The 23,483-nt window shown below is 43.8% G+C and overlaps 1 protein-coding gene across 1 annotated transcript in view; it reads right to left on the reverse strand.

Annotated features, from left to right (window-relative positions):
* The window catches only part of DDAH1 (dimethylarginine dimethylaminohydrolase 1), a 55,842-nt gene that overhangs the window by 9,082 nt on the left and 23,277 nt on the right, over nt 1-23,483 (reverse strand). The window contains exons 2-4 of the mRNA XM_039727184.1: nt 6,952-7,051; nt 5,799-5,872; nt 5,086-5,205 (exon numbers count right to left, since the gene is read on the reverse strand). Coding sequence (XP_039583118.1) covers nt 5,086-5,205; nt 5,799-5,872; nt 6,952-7,051 — 294 coding nt within the window. The remainder of the gene's footprint in view (nt 1-5,085; nt 5,206-5,798; nt 5,873-6,951; nt 7,052-23,483) is intronic.

A 23,483-nucleotide genomic window follows, 5' to 3' on the forward strand; every position in this document is an offset into this window, starting at 1 on the left:
CAGTGCCCCGGTCTGCCATGGTCAGTATGCCAGATTTCTCAGTCCATCCACAGCCAGAGTGTTGCTTTAGTTCCCGCCTAACACCCACGGTCTCAGCAGCTGGGCTTTGGGCTTTGCCTCCCTGCTGCACCCTCTCAGTCATGTTTTCCAGAAGGAAGAGCTCTTTTAAGCAACCTCTCCCACCCTGCTCCTTGGCTTTTCCTGGCACAGGACGCCTTTTGCATCAGCACAGATGCGCTGGGCACCGAGTGTCATTCGTGTGCACACCTGCACTGCTCTGCCCCTCTGGGCCACCATCCCTCACGGCCACACTGTCTCCTGCCTGCCAGCTCTGCCAAGGACCACTGCAAAGGGAAACCATGACCTGAGAAGGAGGAAAGGAAGCGGATTACGTGGGCTGTTGTTTTCAGTGGAGAAGGCAGGAGCACGAACATCCTGTCGTTTGGAACAGGAACCCAGGGAGAGAATAGTCAAAGGGAAAAAAGAAGCAAAGGAATAGAAACATGAGTCCCCATTTACGCAAAGCACATGACATCTTCTCAGTCAGCCTCTGACCCAGCTCCTGTGGCTGACAGCCTCACTGGTGAGGAAAAACATGTACTGAAAGGGACACTTTCCTCACCCTTTAAAAACCAACCAACAAACAAAACTGATTCATATAATAATCTCTAGTATATAAATATATACTTTTGAGTCTTCATCTTCCAAAGATTCTTCTGCACATATGTAAACTGAACAGCACTAACACTAAGTAAGTGTAGTGGCTATTACATGATCTAAAATTAATTCAAAGTAAAACATGTGTTGACTTTTTAAGGTAGGAGGTCATCTGGCACTCAGTGAAGACCTACATCCTCTGAGATGATATGAACTTCTAATTCATAAAGTAAATGAAGAATCAGAAGGAAATAAAGGAAAGTACATAGAATTTTATAAGTTGATTAATGTATTGCTTGATTATAAATTGATTAATTTTCCTATCTACAAGGCTGAGAGAAGCAGTCTCATTTTTTAATGTTTAGCTTAAAGGGGAAAGTTCTCAACACTTTTTTGTATTTCACTAACCTTTCTTTGTTCCTGCATTACAAAAAAGTCAGCATTCATCTGCACTTTCTGCTAATTCCCTACCTGATGTCATCTTCTTTGGGTTATTAATATTAGTAATGATTTCCACAGCAACCCATTGTGATAGCATAAATAGAGGATTATGACTTCATGTGGGGAATAAGCAGAGGCACAAATGATGAATTCTTAAGGAAGAAGAGATAAAGTTTTCATGCAAACTTGTGCATTACTAGAAAAGACAGTTGCTATACAGGCAATAGGAAAAGCAGATTTAGCTGAGCCTTTTCCTGAGCATGGCAGTACAGACTGTTTTCTAAGAACACCAGAGAGATGAAGTTCTCCCTTAGGTGTCTGGAGGCATTTTTGTGGCAGAGCTGGGAACCCCTCTGCTTTATCCAGGCACTATAACCCTCCTGTCATGCAGGGAAACAGTGCTCAGCTCTTCAAAAGCTGGCACATTGCAGAGACTTCAGTTACACAAGATGGAGTAAGAACAAAAGGCATTTAATCAAAGGAATGGGGGCAACTGCCAATGTGAGAACAACTCCTTGTGCTCAAGTCTAAAAGCTCTGCTCTGATCACAGCTTGGATGCAGACCAAGGGCATAGTTACCCAAAAGAGACTCCTTTCTATATTATCCTTAAGATGTGGTTTTGATAAGCCTCCCTTGATCACTGTCAAAACAGCTGCATTAGCAATAGCATCCTCCAGGGAATAATTCAGGGGAAGAATGAGCAGCTCCACTCCCAACAGAAGATACTGAATGAGAGAGTCAAGAACAAGGCAGGACAATCGTGTCCAAGCTTTTATTATTGAAAGCAGGAAGAAAAAAGAAAGGTATATTGCTAAAGTCATGGCATTGCACTACTGCAGATACTCCTGACCACAAAGAAATCCCATTGAATAATGAGGCTGGACTCCAAGATACCAAGGACCAGCACCAAAGTGCAGGTGTGACCACTGCTCTGGGTCCTGCTGGGACAAGTCTGTGAGGGAACATGAGGGGTTACACTATCAGCTGCATCACCTGCTCTGCCTTGCACCCTGACTGGCAGTGCTGCTCAGTCCTGACATCTGCCATGGCCACACTGCCTCTGAATTAGCATACACTCCTCCCAAATGACCACCTGGAATCCCAGATGTTTCACATGCCACTCCACTATTCCAGATCTCAGAGGAAATACGCCAGACTCAGCTGACTGCAGGACTGAGCCCATGGTGGGATGGGTGCTCTCCCTCCCAAGATCCATCAGTGATCCCACACACCCTGCATGATCCCAGACCAGTGGATTCACACCAAGGCTTTCTCTGCCAGTCCTGTGGGGAGACCCCAGGGCTGGTCCTTTGGTCAATGCCTGGCATCAGAGCCTACCCAAAGGACAGACTCACTTCTCAACAGTGAGAGAACAACTTTTTCAGTAGGAACTTGCTCCAGATACAATCCACACTGTATCTTGCTCAACTATCCAAAGGGAATAGGTGAGCCTGTCAAAGCTGGGAACAACGTGTGCAACCCTCAGATGCTTTGGGATTACTACTGAGTTATCCAAAGGGTGACAGAGATGGTCAGATCAAGGACTGTGTCCACTGTCATCTGCTGCTGTCCACGTCTGCACTCATCACAAAGTGGAGGGAAATTGTGCTCTGCATCAACCAATACAAACAGCCACAAATGTGGCTTTTCTGGATTCAGTATAGAGCAAGAGAATACAGCAAGGAGTGTGCAACAGATGCTGTGTCACAGTTCCCATCGTTACCTTGCCTGGCTTTTGCCTTTGCTGCTGGAACCTGCACTGGATTATGTCCTGGGCCAGTTCCTGCTCTTCTGCTGTCCCAGCAAGACCCCAGGGCTGTGTCCCCTGTTGGGGAAAAAGCAGTGCAGGGTACAGCACTGCCCCATCAACTCGGTCAAGGTCAGCACTCTGACAGGGCCTGATCAGAGCCCAAAGGTGACATGTTTACAGGAAATCCTGGCCTCACCAAGGAACCTGAAAAATAATCCCAGGCTTCATCGGCTCTACAGCCATGGCTGATGTTCAAATGTGGAATTACATGTATGGAATTATAAACAGGTTTAACTACAAGAAGGAATTAAATGCATGCTGAAAACAGCAGAGGGAAGTTGAAGTTTCAGATGTGATAGTCACCAGAGGCCCCAGTACTTTCTGCACTTAATCTGTCTCTTTCTTTCACCAAGTTTCCTCAAGTGCCACTTTTCAGCTGCAGTCCAAATAAATACACTACACTTGCCAAAACCTGGAGAGTATTTAATGGTTAAAATGTCATTTCTGATTTATTATCTGCTTCTAGCATGTGGTCTATTATCCTAAACTCTGTGGATTCATTTCCCAGCTCACTTGCAGAGCTTTACATTACACATACTACACGGAACTCACAATCAATTGCACTTGGCCATATGTGAGCACCAGATGCGATTTCTTTTTCTATTTTTAAAGTATTGTAAGGATACATAAGTTGCACCAGTAAGAACAATCAAGAAAAATCTCTATTTCAAACAAGAACATAAGCAAGTAAATCCTGTTTTAAATGTAAAATGTTAGCATAGCACGATGTAGCAGTTCACTAGAAGCAGTTGCCTAACATGACATGTGAAAACAACTCAATTACCAGAGATGGTTAAAGACAGCTCCATCATCTTGCTTGTATGATTGCATTTCCAGTCACAAAAAATGGCAACGTGAAGGAGGAGTTTAAAATAACAAGCTATTACAATAAAGGAGTGGCATGCTGGGCTGTGCCAGGCAACAGACTCGGCAGGAGCTCAGGGCACTGCACTGCCACAGGCTCTGCTGGGTACCAGGAGAACAGCTGCCAGCACTGCCACAGCTCAGCTCAGCTGCTGAAATCCAAGGAGCAGCTTTTCTTTCCAAGTGTCAGTTCCTCCAAAATCCTCTTGCACTTGCATTTCCACAAGACTGCAAGAAGCTGACTGCCAACTGAATTTTTTTGCTTTGGTGGCAAGTAAACAAATACAAATACATTGTCAGAAAGCAAGAACTCAAATGTTTGGAGAAGCTGGTGATCAGCAGCACTGCAAATGCCATAATTTCTAAGGCAGACAATTTAGCCATTTGTTTGCCAATAGTTTCTCATACGAGATTTAGACTCCTGGACGAACAGCCAGATCCAACTCACTGGAACATGTTCTGGGTAACATGTTCTGTGAGCAAACACCATCCTCAGACACATGCAAATGTGCTGCTAAATGTCCAGTGCAGAGGAACATATTGAAACCTGACAGTTGATTTGTTTTTAAAATTATATGCACCAACAATCAGAGACTGCTAGATTATCTTGTTAATTATCATGTTCTTTTAAAAATGCATCTGCTTATTACTTTACCTTGATTAATGCTGGTGTTTACTTGATGGTTAGTTATCAGCAATATTTGATCAAGTTAGACAAAAAATGTTTTTGGTTACAATAGCTAAATTGATGCACTGCAACATGATTAGCCAGGCTGTGCAGAAGGGTTTAATCAAACTGATGAGTTCTCAGATTAGCCCTGGCTCAAATTCAAATTGCAGCACTGAGCAACCAGTATTGTAGCTGAATTTTGCCCATGTTTATAAACACTCTATACAAGTGCAGGGCCTCTTCCTCCTCCTTCATGATGGAACTTTTACTTCCCCTCTGTGAATTCTAAAAGACAAGTTTCCTCATGTCAACATCTGAAGTAAATATCTCCACTGGTCTGACTATATCTCCTTCCTCCCTTTCAACACCAAATTATAAGATATTTAGTCTAAAAATCTGTAAATAATAACCTGCATATTCTGTTTATTTCCTTAAGATAAATGAAGTTAAATCAACATCACCATTCTCTTGCCTGATATAGACATTCTTTTTGGTTTGCACACACAGGAGGCCCTAACACAAAGTTGTTGTTTTCTCTTTCACTGATCTATATGTATTTTAAAATTCCAGCATCCTTAAGCAGATATTTTAAAAAGACCAGAAAGAGATATGATGTTTAGAATATTTTCTTAGGTGCTTTACCTTGAGGGCTTTCTGTGCAGCTTCACTTGATCCAATAGCAATCAAGTTTGGTCCAGCCATGCTGCAAAAGCTCTTCAGATGCAAAGAATCATGAACAGGGACTGTGGAGACAGCATAATCCTGTGTGGGAGTAAAGAAGGGTGCTATAAATATTTTCAAAGTGTCCTAGTTCCGTAATTATATGGAGACATTCCATAATTAATTTTACTCTCTGCAAATGATCAACCCCAGGGCACAGTGTCAACTGTTTAAGTATGACACTCTCCTCTGGACCAGCTTGTCTTGTCTGGAGACTGGCATAAAATCCAGAACATGTTTCAAATACTACTATTGTTGCAACCATAAAGAAATACATTAAAATATTTAATTAAACAGCAGGTACATAAAACCTCGCCAGGAACCAGCAATAAGAACACAGAGCTGATACATGAGTACATGAAGAACGTGAGTGTTTATGTGCTCTGAAAAAATAACAGCCTCCCACTATCCAAGTGATTGTTATGCAGCAATCTCACATTTCAGATCTAACTTCAGCTTCCATCTATGACTTTACAGGATGCTCAAACCTTTCAGCAACTTACACCTTTGGGTTTTTTTTAATTAGGTCTTAAATAAAGTACATGAGTATGACAAACATCTTAGCCAGTACAATTGTTCAATTGGTTCACTGAATGACAGCTTCTATTTCCTGTGGCATGAAGGAATCTACAAACCTTAAATGTGTCAGCCAGAATTTCTGCACCACGTTGATTTGTCCGCCTGGAGAGACCTACGAAAAATTCTCTGCCTGGAATGAAAAAGTGGACTAGCTTTAGAGACATTCTGAAGCAATCTTTCAAGGATTTTCATGTTATATGTTTCTTTTCTCAAGCTGAGCATGTAAACTGAAATTTCAACATAAAAGAATGCAACCTGCAATTGTGAGCTGATAATCTAAAGCAATTAATCCTTTGCCAGAAGAGATATTTAACCAGAAGCATAAATAGCTTCCTTTTCTAAATCTCTGCAGTGGTCATTGGGTCAGGAAAGACAACAGCTGGGCTGGATTAGAACACCACTGATTAACTACTTCCCCCTCCCTTTGAGATTTCCTCTGGTCTCAAGGCAGATCTGCAGTCATCAGCATCCTCCAGCACCAGAGAAAATCAGTGCTGGATCTGCACTGCCTCAGGAAAGCCTCCCTTCCTGGTCTGCCTCTGTAGGAGACCCTTCTTTCCCTGTGGTGCACTAAGGCAGGCAGGCAGCCTCCTGTGACACTGATCAAAACAAACAGGCTTATTCAGCACAGGCAGGGAGCAACCCTGTGTGCAGCCAATGTGAGAAAATGCCTAATGGGTTTAATGACACAAAAAACACAGGCAGTATCTTCATCTCTGAAATCAACCATGCATGTAAGGCTCGTGACATCTGACAGGCAACTCCACCACATCCTTGAGAAACTAAAAATGCATTTTTTTGCATTTAATTCATTGAACTAGAGACAATTGTCTGCATCAAGCTTTTACAAGTCCTGAAAAGGAGTCTGGTGAACATTAGCTGCTTGTAATAAGAAACATGAAACAACCTCAGACAGCTGACTACTGAAAGCATTTTTCTTATTGGCATTTTACAAGCTAAAATAAAATCTGTATGCACAGTGCTGTTCTTTGTAGTGTGTGTACTGCTACTCCATTTATTCAGGTATTAGGCAGGACATTGAGGGTTGCACTGAGAACTCATCTCTCAGCAACCTGCGTGCCATTCAGCAAACACCCGATTCAGCAAACCACAGGAATGACATTTTCTGATGCTGGTATCAGACAACGTGCAGTCTTTAAGGCAGTCAGAACATGTAAACAGCCAATTCACTACCTGTAATTGTTATACCTGTAAATAAGACGTCTCCACCATCCAAGGTTGCGTTTTCATCCACCATCTCAACTATATTAAGGTTGAGACTTTCTAGTACTCTCTTCATGGCTTCAACCTGTTTAAAAGAAAGTTATTAAGGACATATTGTACTGTTGAAAACATTTTTAAAAACCTGCCAGAAATACATATAATTAATAAGAATTAATGCCTTTCAATGCACCTTAAGCAAGATGGATGGCAGGGTCCTTTGTGGCCCTGCCCATCACAGCTCCCCACCTGCCTTCAGAGGCCTCTGTGGTCTGGGGGGATGGCTTGGCAAGTGGCAGAGATTAAGCTCTTGTCTTTGCAGAGGAGCCGTGCAGCATTCAGGAGGGACAGACAAGGGGTCCAAAAGCACATGTTAACTCCAGTCCCTCTGCACAGTAATATCCTCTTGCAAACCCTGTCCCTTGGGTTTGGGCCAGAAAAAGCTCCAGCAGAGGAGTGAGGTTCATTCCTTGCACTCTGCTCAGACACAAGGGGTGGTTCTGCCCACCATGGAGGTGGCAGCTCTACCCCAAGCCCCTCTTCAGCCCGCAGGAAAAAAAATCCCCTAGTCAGTAAACATTCAAATTCCTTATGGCTTTGCAATTTCTCCTTGCATGTTTGAGCTACCCTGCTTTAAAATTACAAGATATTTCATGCCTATACATTGTGGGGCTTGCTGCTTGCTGTGGAGAGCCACACACACGGCTGGAAGTCAGAGCCTGTTTCCTGCTGAAAGAAGCTTGTATTGGGAGCAGGGAATGCAGCTTCAGTAGGTTCCTTCTTTCCCACTAAGGGCTGCTGAGGATGCCTAAAACAGAATCTGTTTCTATAGAGGCTCATATAACTTGCCATCCAGAACAGGGATGTTCACAAACAGCATCACTGTGGTGCCTTGTAAGCCAAAAGAAGAACCTACACACAACCAACCACTCACCAAAAGCACAAACTTGCAGAATGTCAATAAAAATAAGAGCTCATCCACAGAAACCTGTGAACTTGATCCCACACAGGGGCATCTTCATGTTCAGTGAAACTTCCTCACCATGGTTAACTTGAGGTGCCCAGAAAGCATTAATAAACATGACAAACACAGTCAACTCCTTTTATATTTCTGCATGTTCCACAGGTCACTCATCTATTTAAAGTGCTAAATTAAGCATTTCTAGAAAAAAAACACACAAAGCTAAAACAGGTGACACCATGCTAGTCTTACTGCACTCTACAGCAACAGAGGCAATCCCAGCAGCCCTACTCCTGGGCTCTGCCAAACTCCACCTGCCACAGCAGGGGAAGGACACTGGTGGTGGCAGGTCCTTCACCCTCACTGTGGCAGCCTCAGCATGAGAGCAGCACAAAGCTGGGCTCACAGACGTTCCTAAGAGCAGTGCTGGTTTTAGGGAATAAGGAAAGAGATAGACATGATCCAGCTGAGCTACCTTTTCCTGCTCATTCTCCATGACTCGGCAATGTGGCATTTGGGAGTGATCCCCTAACCGTGAGCCCGGGCTCAAAAGGCAAGGGCAGGTCCCCAGGGGCTGTCAGGACAGGTGATGTTGGTCTGTGTGGGGACACACTGGGGCAGCACCTTATCCAAGCCTGATCTGCTCTCTGGAGGTTCCTCTCTTCTCTAGCGTCTTCTCACCCTCCAGACACTTGAGAGAAAAAACCCTGGGCAAGCACACTGCTAAAGCAGGTGCCTCGCTTAAAACTTGTGAAGGACAAAGGCAGATCTTTGTGCCACCTGCAGAACTCTGGTTATACTGCAACTCAGAACTGTATCCAGGGGGTTTCTGATTGCAAGGGATTCATCCTCCCCACACAAAGAACCATCTAAGGCCTTGGCATGCAGCCTGGAATGAGCCTACAGCATGCCTTTTACAATTAACACTTCTTTTGTGCTCCTCGGTTTTTCACCTGATGTTAAAATGACTTCAGGCAGAAATCTGGCACTCACGAGCCTCCAGGCTTAGCAGAAAGGCTTCATCTTTCTTAGTCTTGTTGTTTTACCTCCAGCATTCTTTACAATTAGGTTTATAATGTGGATCAGACCCATGTGGTGTTTTACAAATAAATGGGGAACAGCTGAGGTAATATTGGAAAACTGCTGTTGTACAAACACGGCAACATTTCATAACATCCGTCTGCTGACAGCAGAATGGTTTCTTTTGTCTGTGAAGCCCAGTGGGTTTTACTGTGCAGGTGCTACATGCATAAGAGTCAAGAGACCCCAAAGAAGAAAACAATTGTTTAATATGGAGTAATGGAGATGCAGCACGATAAAAGCAGGGTTCCATTCCAAGAACACACAAATTTACTCTTTTGTGCCAACACGAGGCAGACAGGCAAACTCCCAATTGGGACACCAGTCACAGGCAGTTAGAATAAATAAATAAAACCATCAGATGGGAGTACCTAAGGTAGAAGGGCAAATGCCAAGAAAAAACAGGTTCACCCCGCCTACTGCATGGTCATAGCTTCAATTAATCTACAACCTCCAGCAGCTTCCAAAGCCAAAACACTAAGAGGAGAAAGCCCTTTCAGCAGATGTGCTGCTGAGCAGGTGCTCCCAACAGAAGCCGTCTGGGCTTGCAGAGGAAATCAAACCAGTGGCTGCTGCCATGCACCCACTCCCTGTTCCTGCCCTCCTCCCTGACCATGTCTCCAGAAGCAGAAGCATCAGCAGAGCTGTGGCAGGACCACCATACCCACTTTCCATGGGGAGACACAAAAGCGTCTCTGGACCAGAGAACAACATCTGAGAGAGCAAAGAGGTGTCCAACCTGGCCAGCATGCAGACACTAGTGAAGGTGCCTCGTGTAGTGAAGGCTCAAGCCTCAAGGCTTCCTGAAGACCTCCTGGGACCAGGAATGTGCAACAATTGTGATGAGAGCAGCGCCCAGGGATGGGCAGCATTGCTGTGATGAGAGACACCAGTCACCAGTGTGGGTGTGAGTCCCTTCAGCAGGTGGGAAACCTGCTTTTACCTGAGCATTCCAGCCATGCTTGGTGCTGAGAAGAGACCACTGCAGTGAACAAGGGCAGCACAGAGCTCCCCAGGGAGAGGCAGGCAGGGAGGCAGCAGCACTTCACATCCCTGGCCCAGGAGGCCATCTAATAACCCTTGCACTAGAGCACCAATTAACTAAAGTGCCTAGCTAACGAGGCTAGTGGAATGCAAATGCTGACTTTGGATTTGTGATTTGAGTCATATGCATGTTTTAATCACCAGTTGCTGATTACCATTTAACTACCAGGCTACATCAGAGATGTCTTGAATTGCTTCTTTATTTAATTTACAGGGGTTGATGTAGCACAGACATTAAGGAAAATTATCAGAACTAGAAGTTTTCCAAAGTCACAGAAAACCAGTTTAATTTGCTTCATGGTGTCCAAGGTTTTAAAGATATTTGTAACATCCTCACATTGTTTTGCTCCAACAGCTGGGTTCATTTTAGCTTATAAAACCAAATTTAAATAAATAAAATGACTGCCATACAAATAGCTGGATCACTTTTCCATGATGGGTTTTCAAGGATTCAAGCTACAGAACACTGTTTTGTAAGGACTTCAAGCAACCAGCAGAAATTCTTAAGAGTTTTAATTGGGAAGTGCTGTTCACATGTCTGCTGGTGCATGCATGCTAGGAATATCTTTCAATATCCCTTGCTTGTGTAAAATAGAAGTCTCAAGTTACTTTTTTTTCTTTTTCCCCTACAGGCAACACCAGAAACTTCAATCAGTTGAAGCAGAAATGAAAAAAAGAACAAGCTGAGATGAAGAAGACTGAATGGAAAACCTGACATTATTAAAAAGACAACTGGAAAAAATAATTTAAAAAAAACATAAGCACACTTGTAAATAAAGGATTCCAGAAAAACAAACTAGGACTGAATAGCCCATCTGCTGAATTTCCTGTAGAGGGGACAGCACAGACTTGCATGATCCCCACGACAGCATCTCTAAAGCCATCCTGCAGCAGTCCTGAGCTGGGTCTCCAACACAGCGTGTCCATGGAATGTGTTTGACACAGCACCACCTTGGAAACAGCATAGGCAGCATTCAGACTTGGGTTAGCATGGGGTAAAGTCCACACAAGTAGCCTGAATCTTTTATCTCATCACTGCAAAAGGGAATCTAAAGCTTGGCTCCATCCTCAAACCTTCCCACATCATGAGGGATTGTGCTACTTTCTAACAGAGCTCCTACAGAGTGGGAATGAGATACAGTCTCAAGCTAAGGATGGAGAGGTGATTATTATCCTCAAGTAAGATGTTTAAAAAAGGGGTGATTTTTTGATTTGATTTTACAAAGCCCTCTATTCTGCTCACACTTTGTCCTCTCCAAATAACTGATAGCCATTTTCTGAAGTATGGTGTCTTAAAACATATTGGTGACATTTTCATTCATTATGAATGAAAGACTAATTCACAGAGCTAGCTTTGATGTATAAACAACCACCTCTTGCTTTTTTCCGGAAAAGAACTAAAAGACAGTGAATAGAAAAGTCCTCTGTGGAACCGCAGTTACCCAGGAGACACCAGTAAAATACACAAAATATTTGGACACTACCTGATTACAAGCATTGTCACTATGAAGAAGACTTACACTGCTTGCTCTTTTAGAAGCAGCCAAGAGGAAAAGTCACCTTCCCTCACTTTATCTCCTTTATTTGAAAACGAAAATCCCAGGTAGTCAGAAATGCTGCACACAAAGAGAGCACTCATCTGTATCCTTTCAGATTTCTGTATCTTATTATCTCAGGTCAGCTTAAGGTTTGTAACGTGATATTGGGTTTCATTGTACATGTATCCATTAGTACATGGGTTGAGTGTTAAAGCTTGTATGCTTTGTGCAGTGATATTTTTCTAATAAGCACATTCCTGGTGTGAGATGGGATGTGTCTAATCCATAGCAAAGCTGATTGAGAGACAATGGGCTCCAGCCAGCTCAGCTCTGTTTCAAGGAAGGAGGACAATAACTGCGTTTGACATTTATAAAAATCTAATTTCCTCGTGCTTTAAAAATGGAACTCATTACCCTTCGGGCTGGTGCCTTCCACCAATTACTGTAACTGATGTGCAGGGATTTTTTCCTTCTCTATATTAGTACTTGATGCACTCTAAACATAGGCTGCTTCCTAAATTATTTACTGGTCTCCGTGCACTAACCATATTATGGGATTTATGTTATTGACAGAAGAAGGAAATTATCTTTTCAAAAGACAGTGGAAACAGGGAAATGATTTTGCAAGCCACCATCTCCCACCTGCCAAGAGCAGGGCAGCTTTTCCCCTGGGTGGTGGGGCCACGGGCGAGGCGCCACTCAGGCTCCCAAAATGCCCCGTGGGCAGGGGCACAGCTGGGGCTTGGCAGAAGCTGTAGATGGTATCAAATCAGGCATCTTCTAATGACTGCAATGACTGATCTGCCTTTGTGTCCAAGCTCTCAGGGAAAGGGGGAAGGTGCCTCCAGCCCTGTCTTAAAGAAAAGGATGCAGAGAGCTTCGGAGGGCAGAAGACCATCCCATGATCCAGAGGTGAAATGAGGTTTCCAAGCTAGCAGAGCTCAGCTCCCTGTGCTCACAGCTCAGCTCTCCAGAGACCAGCCACAGTTCTAACAAAAAGGGCTCTCAGTCCAAGACACACTGCTGCACTGTCTCTGGAAAGTTTACATCCACCACCCATTTCTCCAGCTTGTTAAATCACAAATGCTGCATTTCAGACTTTACTTCATTGTGTTTTAAACAGGCATTCATAGCTGTGCAAAGCAAATGTCAGACCTAACATATGCAAATGTTAGACTATAATAATCTCAAAGGTGATTATTTCTGGAGCCATTAGCTCTGAGCTCACAAAGTGCCACTGTCAATATATAATACATTTTTCAGCAAGGTTCTGAGTAAAGGCTATAAGCAGAGATGGACAAATCTGGAGCCAGGAAAGGGCAGACTTCAGTTTTGCAAAACCAGATACCAATGTTGGTCACCATCCACATTCTTGCCTGCCTGAATCTGCTCCATTTGGACATGAGGGAAGCCTGTCTCCTTTTGATGATAAGCACTGCCTTCCTGGACTTGCACAGGCTTCAAAGAAAATAAAGCAGTGATGTAATAGTTTTGAGGGTTTTTAAGAAGAAAAACCCACTCCTGGTTGTTTTCTTGCTTTAAGTAGGTCAGATGCACACCCTTGTGCATATTGATCTCAGAAATTTGTGGGATGTGGGTTGTGGCAGAGTTTCCAACTCATTTTCCCAGTGTTGATACCAGAAAGGGCCCTGGCTCTTGAAAGCTCATTAAGAAAAGAGCATAAGAACAAGATGCTCCAGAGCTGCTATTCCATGAAGGTCCTGCAGTAAGAGTGTGTTAAGAGCAAGACAAAAAAGGTTAGCTCTGTCCTACAAACAGCCACCAGCACACCCTGGCAAGGACGTTCTGTACCTGCCATTCCCACTTCCACCAGCTGACAGATTTGCTTTGGCAATCAACATCCCTTTTCACCCACACAGGGCCTTTGCGTCCATCCCACTGCCTTGTTTGAGAAGGGGAGAAAAGGTAAAGACCAGCAGTGGCCTGGTCCCAAAGTGGATCACCCCTGCTCAGCAGCAGGCTCCTGGATGACTTGGGTGGATATGCTGCTCCCAAGACACCCACACAAATCACATCTGCTCTGCTCAGTTCTGACTAATCTGAGCATGACCTCACTAAACTGGGCTGCACATCACATACCCAGAAAAAGGCTTTTTTGGCATTTCAGCTGATGAGAGCCAGCTACTCTGCCAACATGGAGGTTCAAAGCCAGGCCCTTATCCAGGTGGTGGGGTGGTTACACAGCAGCATCAGTCAGCCTCTCCTGGCTCAGGGGCTGGGCCAGAATACCCACCAGCACAGCTTGTCCTCAAGCCTCAACCATTCTTCATCAAACAAGACCACAGCAGGGACAAGAAAGAATATCAAGGGCTTCCTGAACTGTACTCTCAAGGAGAAGACAACTTGTTAGATTCTCCTGATACACAGATCTCACACCAATGCTTCTAGACCGCAGCTCTTTGACAGTTTCATGCTTAACCAAAGCTTGCACCAAAAGCAGGTGCAGTTTCTGGCACAGTTTTGGTGGTTTATGAACCATGGAGTTCAGAAAGGGCCACAGAGATAATGATCCCATTTATTACTGCCCACGCACTGCTAACTATGGATCCAAACCCACATACTGCCCTACTCCTGAAACAGTCTCAAGGGATGTGCTGATGTACCTGATGTAGAGTGACCTGAGCCTGGGGTGAGCACAGTACCATACCAGGCATTGACAGGGAAGAGGACACATGGAAAAAGCTGGACCAGGGCAGCACAGAGAGGGACTGGCACATGCAGGAAAATAACAATAAGGGGTGGCATCTAGGGTTTCTTGTCCCAGAAAAGCTTCTTGATCAAGCAAGAGGGGAGCTTCAATCTGACTGATCTCAGGAATTCAAGCAGCAACCTCCTCTTCCAGGTACATACAGTTAAAACCACAATTAATCTGGTTGTCCTTTGAACATGTTGTGCTTTAATATCTAAGCAGAACTGAGGCATATAAGAACAACTTTACACAGCCCACCAGGAGTAAAACATGCTTGGGTTTCTCCTTCCTCTCTTTCACCATTTAGCCTTTAAAATGCAAGAACACTATTTCCCATAAAGCAGGAGCCAGCAACCAGCTCACTACAAAAAGTTGGGCTGAAATTTCAACCCACAGCAAGTCGAAATAATTTCAGTCAGGTTTAAAAAATTCACTTGGAAAAAAAAAAGGATGTTAAATAGACGGAGATTTAAAGTCACTAGAAGAATAGACTCTCTAAGACCCACTAAGCATGAAATCAGGTTAGTGGAAAAGTTTAAGTGGCATGAATGCATTGCTAGAGAAAAACAGAGAAGATTTTGCCGGATAAAGATGATGACATGAAATTTAAGTCGTACACAGGCATGCTGAGAAAATAATGTTCTAAATACTTTCTGCTTACAATTACAAAATGATCAATTGTTAAATGTTGGACAGAGAAATATATTCCATTCTGTCTGGACATGCACAGCAGGCCAAGAATGCACCTGGATAAGCCAAGCATTCATTATCTCCCAGACACTCAATATCCCATAATACCCTCAGTGGCTGCCAGCTCCTTGTCCATCGCTGACCAAACGCCATGTGCCCCATTTTACAGCTGAAAAGTATTTAAAATTCATGAAGCCTGTTGAAAGCTCAACTGTCACATTCTGCTCATTCCACAGGGTATGGGAAAACCGTGCAGAAGGGACATTTCAACCAGGGCTATTATGGCTCTTGAATAACCAATATTCCATTAAATTGCTAATAAACCCACTTGAAGATAAGTTGATCACAATCGAAGCATACAGTAGCATTCCTTTCCTTTAACACCAAGTTGTCAGGTTTCACTCTGTACTGTACTACTGTTTCTGTGCCATTTGTTCGTGCCTTGACACAGAGCATTCAAGACACTCACTTTGTCCCCAGTAATCTAAATGCCCTATTCTAAAGAGGCTGAAAGATCTTTGGCAAGGATACTCTGCTTATTTTAAGGTAGGGAAGTCTTTTCAAAGGAAAAATGAAAAATAGTTAAATACCCTCAACAGAAAAATGTGGGGCTTTGCAGCTTCTTGAACAAGGTGCCCACAATTTGAACACAGTGGCAAATGATATGAGCACCTCTAGTGCTTCACTAGTGCTCAGCCAAGCTCAGTCTGGTATGAATTTTCATTTGAGCGAGTTTGCAGTTCAGCAACTCATTTAATCCTTCCTTCACTAAATCTTAGTTTTATCAATCAAATATAAAAAACTTCTTGAAAAAACTTCAAGAGTATTTGTTTTGCATTAAAATGCATTTTGTTAGATTCCGCACAGTTAGTTGTCAAGCTGCTGGCAGGTCTGCCATTGTCTGCTCATCTGCTGTGTGCATATGTCCTTGTACCAAGAAGGCTCCAAGTTTTGCAATTTTTAACACTGAAAAGCATATCAGTGTAATTCTCAGAGGTTATTTAAAAGTTTTAATTTTACATTGACTAACCAGAAGGGAAGCATCATCACCACCCAGCTCTGACATCTGCCATCGTCTCTCTGAGGTATGTGGGAACCAACCTGCAGATTTCAGCTGCACAAATGGCCCAGAATCATCATCACAGACATCTGATCCTATTTGGTCTCTCTGGTGGGAAGCTCCAGACATGACACAGTGGTTGCCACCACATCTGCACTGCCACACACCAAGGATGGGCAGGGAGATGCCAGTCCTGGCTCCCTCTGGAGCCAATTCAGCTCAAGGAGCAATAGTCATCATCAGAGGCAACAAAGAATATTTTCCTTCACACTGAATTCCCTCAATAAGCAGCCTTTCACGGAGGAGCATCCGGCTGCTCCCATGTTATTCTATAACAAGGGCCCCACAGGCAGAGGTTACACTAACCCAGCATTTTTCCCTCTAATAATAGGTTTCATTCATGTTTTCAGAGAAGTTGACCTGTCTGTCGTATTTTAGCTATGCTAACACATGCTGCAAGAGTGCCCTGAGGTGTCTAGACATATATAACAACAATAATGGCAGAAAATTTAAATTCTGACCATTTTCCATCTCCCAGTTCTAGTAAGGTTTCCACTGGCAGGCAAAAAAAGTATAATGCCAGCAAGCCTATGGAAGTTTACTGGTAGCCATGAAATGGAGTTAAATCATTGAAGACACACCAATGATTTTAAACAGTCAATAATACACCACAATATAAAAAAAGCAAGCAGAGAATCATCTAATGATCAAATTTGCCATCACAGGGCTAGGTGGGACATTTCAACCTGAAAATGACCTTTACCAGTCTAATACTATACTGACAATTTTAATAAATTCTTAAAGAACACTATTCAGTAAGTAATATGGCTATTGTTCCTTGACCTCACAGTGACAATGGAAAAGAAAGAGCCAGTTTTTCAAGTCCTGCTTTGGCACCAACTTCCCATCTGAGGCTAACAGCCACAAGAAGGGAACAAGGACAAAACAGCAAGCAGTAAAACATGAAGAGCCCATACAGCAGCTAGTGCAGTCTCTTTTAAGAGATGGAAGCTTTAATCAATGCATTGCCCTGCATTTCCTTGCACGCTCACCACGAGTTCAGCCCAGCCTGCAGCCATGGGCTGGGAAAAGCCTCTGCCCCCAGAAGCTTCCTGTGCACCCTGCAGATGCAGAGAGGGACAATGGCACCTCTTGGGCTGTTTTGCCAGGACACCCCTCACCCTCCTGTGCCTCTCGAGACAGGTCTGCAGTACATGCTTTCTCCTCACCTTGTGCATTTTTAAGCCATGAAACTAGAGACAATAATTCATTTAAAAACATCAACAACTGTACATAGGCTACCTTCACTGCAATGTACATGTTAATTGCATTAACACAGCACTAACAAAAGTGAGCTCCTGCTTTTAGCCCTCCTGCTCAAGCCTGCCTCCCCCTCTTCCCCCACCAATGTCTCAGGGGAACTGCAACACTTGCTCCAAAAATTACAAGACCAGAGAGTTACAGAACAGGGAGTTCATGGTGATTAAACCTCCTACGTGACAGCATTCAGTTCTCCTGCCCAAGAGAGGACAACAACCTTCGAGATGCTGAACCATGGCCTCAGCCCTGAGGAGGGAGCACGGGAGCCTTCCCAAAGCCTCTCCAAAACCTTTCCACTAAAAGTGCCGCGAAAGGCACGTGTCTGCCCTGAAAATCACTTTGGATGTAAGTGATACACCAGCAGCAGTCCTGCAAAACTGTGGATTTCTTATTTATGACAAGCATCTAAATCCCTGGAAAAGGGACGCAGCCACCTGCTCTTGACACAGTGATGTTTAGCCCAGCCAAAAAGGGGCACACGTACAAACTCTGATCTACACAGCTCTGAGCTGTGCAGCAAATACTAATGAAGTACAAGCCAAAGGAATCCCTGCCAGGCCTCCATGCATTTAAATACCTTTAGGTCTACAAGAGTTGCAATGCACTGACATTTAAACAATTTGCCCAAACAATTTCTGTGATATAGGTACATGGGTAGAGAATTTGAAACATTTTTTTAAGATGCAGCACACATCCTTTTAATACTTAGTGATGGATATGTACTGATCAAATTTCAACCCAAAACCTAGATTAGAATACTACACCTTTTTGCTTTTTCAAAAAGAAGTTGCTTAGGTGCTCATTCTAAGCTCAAGTCAGTGTCATTTCAGCTCTCAGAGGACTCTTTGATTACCTGCATTAATGATGCTTGCAATTCCACACAGATTTGTCAGGAGATCATTTCGTTGCAGGTGGGAATTAGCAGGGCTAAACCTGAACACAGGACCTGAGCTCTAGGCAGGCAGAAGAGGATGAATTACCCACTCCAGATGCCCCTTTATATTTTACACAATAAATGCAGAATGCAAATGCCTGCGTGCCTGTAAGGAAAGCGCTTTCAGAGCACTAACAGGTGCAATGTGGTTCTTTGTTTTGCTCCTTTCCCTGCCAAACAAGCTGCTGCACACTTTTACAGCTCCTGAGACCACATTCTTCCAATAGGGCTAAATATTGCACTCAGCTATGTAGTACAGAGAAATCGGGGGTGGAAACAGTGTTACACTTTAACAAACTACATTTCCATGCCATGTTTGCAACTCAGTCTGCACTTTGCTGCTGTAGAAACATCTTCCACTGTTCACGCATAAAATACAAGTGCATTTAAACAAAGGGAAGCTTGTAATGCAGAGAGATGAAGGAAAAAATCCTGAAGAAAATTAATTAAAGTTCTTGTAGTAGAAAGACACTTAGGATGTGAGACTCCTAACTCAATCATGCTCCTTTAAAAAGGTGTGCATTTGCCAGCTGAGCCCTCTCTCCTTCACTCACTCACCAATCCCACTCCTGGGGCACTGTGGACACCTCTTCATTCTGTAAAGTTATTTTGGGAGGGAAGTATCTCTCTGCTGGCTTTTAAGTGCATCTTAGAAACGATGGTTTCACCTAGAGTATTCTTTAATAAGTGCTACCCTGAGGAGGAAGTAAATACAGCAAGAACCCTTCCCAGCTGCACAGCACTGGGCTAATTGCTTTTGATGACCTACATTTCCTAATTATGCCTCCTCTCTCTGAGGGGGAACATGCCCATGTTTCGCTGCACCCTTTGCCGAGCAGCAGCACCGATCCCAAGGGATTACACAGGGCAGCACCCAGCTCTGCCCTGCTGCCAGCGCTGCTTTGGGGGACACGGTGATGCCATGGGCCCCTTCAGGGTCCCCTGTCTGGAGCAATACCTGCCATCCAGGAGCTCAGCACAAGCCCTCATGGCACAGAGAAGCAGCAGTGCCATGACTGACAGACAGCGCAACACCAGCCCGATTCCAGACTCACCTGGGAATAGGGAGCACATCTGCTGGAACAGCAGCCAAGAGCTGACGATACATTAGACTCCAGTATTACTTTATAGTCAGTCTAATGGCTTTTCCTTTCTCCACACAGCCCTACACAACTTCACCACCATACAGAAATAAAGAGGAATTTATATATTTGTAACCAAATGGAAACTATTACCTCAGCAGATGCTATCAACACCATCAGAAGCCTGGAAAAACCTGACAGCTTGTAACTGTAGCATTCTCAGGCAAGGAGGATGCCAGAGCCAGCAAGCTACCTGCTGCAGACAGAAGGTGAGCTTGGGGCTGGAGTTACTCAGAAAAAATTAAATGAAAACCACTGAGTGCACTCCTGCCACGAGGAGCAGCTGTTTCTGGTTTTGGCTGCTGGGCGCTCCTTGCCCCACTGGGGAAGCTGTCACTGCTGTATAAGGTGGCTGAGCCTCCCTGAGGACCACAGTCCCAGCAAGGCAAGCCCCAGCCCTCCAGCAAAAGGACACAGTTGTGTACCTGCCCTGCCACCCAGCCTAGGGGGAGGGAATCAATGCCCGCACCATTTGCAAGCATGGGGGACATTAACGTGAGCACCTGGTCCATGGGCACCTGCCTTTGGCTGTGGCATTGAGCACTCAGTGCATCTCCTGCAAGCATCCTGGAGAAGAACAAATATATTTTAAAAACAGCTTTAAAACTTGCTATTTATGCAGCCCCAAATAAGGGAGACAGCTCAGGAGTTCCTCATTCACTCCTCACACTCACTGAGTTACACTTCAGAGACCAGACACAAGCATATGCTGTACAGCAAGGGTTTTTAGCATCCTCAATAAGAAGGGTCTTCTGCTCACCAGAGTGACTTCACACTGTGCCTTCTTACAGATCTGGGGGTCAAGTAATGAGGTGGAAACCTTGGAAAATAATGACTGCTATATTCTTTGTAGATGACAGCACTACTTACTGTCTCTACCTACTGCTAAATGCTTTTCATGTCCTGCAAGTCATAAGAGCTCAAGGCAAATACAGAAATCTTGTTTTCCTACCTGTTTTGGCTGGTGAAATAAAGTTATAACTGTAGTTATGCAACAGTGAAGAGAAGCTGAAAAAAACCCACAACACAGTCTGCAAGGTCAGAGCAAAAAGAACATGGTATTTTGTTTGGCCTGCTTCACATGCAGCTTCCACTTCAGCAGGTAACAGGCTGATAAAAAGGACAAAGGTAGGAAGCAAACCTCCAAAACACTGGAACATCAAGACTTCTCAATATTCCCTTGGCTTTCATGGAAGACATTCAGCTGCTCCCCCAGAAACCTCTTTTTACAATGATAAGAAAGATGATGCTCCTGACAAATCTAACCCATGGTTAGGGGGTAGTACATCATAAATAAAGGCATGATAGTTTGGTCAGAATACAGATGATATTCTGCACCCTTTCCATTTCAGACCAAGTGATGGAGTGAAACACACACCAAACAGGAAACAGAAAATGGATGTTCCTAGTAAGTAAAAGCAGTTACATAACACAGACTTAATAACACACAGACTTAATAATTTTCAAAAGCCTTTTTTTCAGAAAGCTGAAATACTTGAGCTAAATCACTGAGCAGCTAATTTGCATGCTAAAAATATGTGATGCCTAGGGGCAGTTTTAAGAAAATGTCATTAAATGACCAGAAAACCCACTCTCACATGTGAAAATAATGCTGTATTAGATGAAGGATCAGAGATAAAATCTAAGCTAATTGGTATAGAGATGAAATTAAATGAGATATAAACCCCAAAACAATGATGGCAAGTTTTAGTGCAATGTATCAGAAATTACGAGAATTTGTACAAGTAAAGCGACCTAGCAAAAACCTCTGGATATCAGAATCAATATGCATGAGAACCTTTTCCTTCCCTCCTTTATTTCCCTATCTTAGGAACAACAGGAAGAGCAACAGTAAATGCTGATTTATTATTACCTAGAAATTACTATTCACCTAGAAAAGGTGAAACTTTCAAAATTCACACCAAAAAGGAAAATATTTCTGCTCTGCATGGGTAAAAAGCCAGTTAAATACTCAGAGATATTACAAAGAGTAATTCTCATCCCACACCTTCCATAACACAGGAAGACATTACACAGCAGCTATTAACAAGCAGTTTTAAAACAACTTTAAAGCAACTCAGGATTATTTCTACCTAGGTAAGAGCTCTGTTACATTCATCATCTTTATGGGGATGCTAGAAAAATCTGCAAAATAAGGGGAGTAATAAGGAATAGAAAGAAAAAAATAATTACTACCAATCATCGTGTGTTTATAACAAATCAATCTCTAGTTTGCAACAGCTTTGGATGAAATGCTGACCATCACTAGCAGTGATAGCACTGATGTACCAGGTTAAGCAGGATACAAGTGACACTGCTGCTGGTGTACAAGCAGAATGTTTTCACTCATCTCAAGACCTGATGAGAATGAAAATCCCTGCTGAATAGGCGTGTTTCAAACAGAAGCCCCTCAGTGCAAGGTCACCCAAGTTTCTCAGAAGTGGACTGAGGGCACACAATCATCACTGGCCAGCCACCAAGGAACTGCTAAACCCTGAGCAAACCAGGTCACAGGCAGGGACAGCACAGGAGGTACAAGTGACCAACCCACACTGCCATATGGCCACTGCGAAGGCTGCCGGGCTGGCCCAGGGCCCCAGGCCACTGCCAGGGGAGGGCATGGGCCATCTGCTGGGTTTTGTGAGCCAAGCCACCTCAGAGGATCACTGTCTGCATGTGGGCTGCAAGCACTGCCCTACAGCTAAAGAGACCTCTCGGGACAGAGGGACAGGGCACGGCTGTAGGGACAGAGCCACCATCCCAACGGGGATGCCACTGCTGCTCTGCTGTGCCGCATCCCGCCCACGGAGAACATCCAGCAGCCACAGGCAGCTTGGAGAGCAGCCACCAGAAAGAATGCATCATTTCCAAAATCCCTATCAAACTGCATCCACAGAGCTCAATCTGTTTCAAAGAGGATCATAAAGGCCTTCAGTCACGTCTATGAAGACCTACACAAGGAAGCAAAATTCAGTAACAAGCTCTGACAAAATACAGCACTGTACAAGCAAAGCATTGGCCATGGCTGATGCAGGAATAGTACTTTCATTTCTAAAAGGAAGATCATTTATCATTTAGATAATTAAGCACGGATTGTGTTTAACTCTTTCCCTTCTTCAGAGCCCAAGCAGAGGGCCACCCATGGGCAGCAAGCAGCCCAACCCCAATATGACAGCACAGGTCTGGGAGCTGATACATGCAATGCTGAACCTGGGAGCTCATTGCTAGTCTGGGTACCAGAAAAGACTGGCAGACACCACAACTTCATGACTTTTTCTTCTTGTTCAGTGACAGGGTAGAAGATACAGAGCCTAGTGAGAAACTAAGGCACTTCTTGCACATGGCTAATGTCAGTGTAAATTATGTAGTTTAGGAACAGATGACTCTCAAAATCTTGACTAAAGAACTTTTTTCATTTACTTTTGTTTGGTTTTTTTAATTGCTACACGTCCTCACACAGGCAGGAGTACATTCACAGAAACAGAAAATGTGCCCTGCTTACTGCCTACAAATGGATCCCTTTTCTTCTTGCAGGTAGGGAAAGGTCTCCTGGAAAAGCTTGTGGCTATTTAGGACAGACAAGGTGGTTAAAGACACTGTACAGTACCATTTACTCACCACTTCTGCAGGTGTACTTAGCAAACAGGAATAGTAAAGCACGCTCCTGAGTGAAAGCACAAGGATCTGCAATGTGTATTGCAACACATCCAAGTGATGGGATAACTGGGGAGGAGCAGTGTCCGTGGTAGAGTTCACTTGGGAGGGGGCGGGGGGCAAGGCAGCTTGGGAAACACTGACGTATTGTCTTTCCATTACTAAAAATTACACTTTGTGAAAAAGCATTAGATCATTTTAAGAGGTTTATATAAGGACACTGAAAAACAAGTTCTTTTGCAAATTCTATTTTTTTAACGTCTCCCTCCCCTTTCTATTTCCACTATGCATCAGGTTGTGAGAATCCAACATGCAATAAGTCTAGTGTTCCCAGACAGAGAGATCAACCTCAACACAAGTTAAATCTTCCAGCTGTTCCCAGCTCCT

Source organism: Passer montanus, unplaced genomic scaffold (genome assembly GCF_014805655.1).
Source record: "Passer montanus isolate IOZ18808 unplaced genomic scaffold, ASM1480565v1 scaffold60, whole genome shotgun sequence".
NCBI lineage: Eukaryota > Metazoa > Chordata > Aves > Passeriformes > Passeridae > Passer > Passer montanus.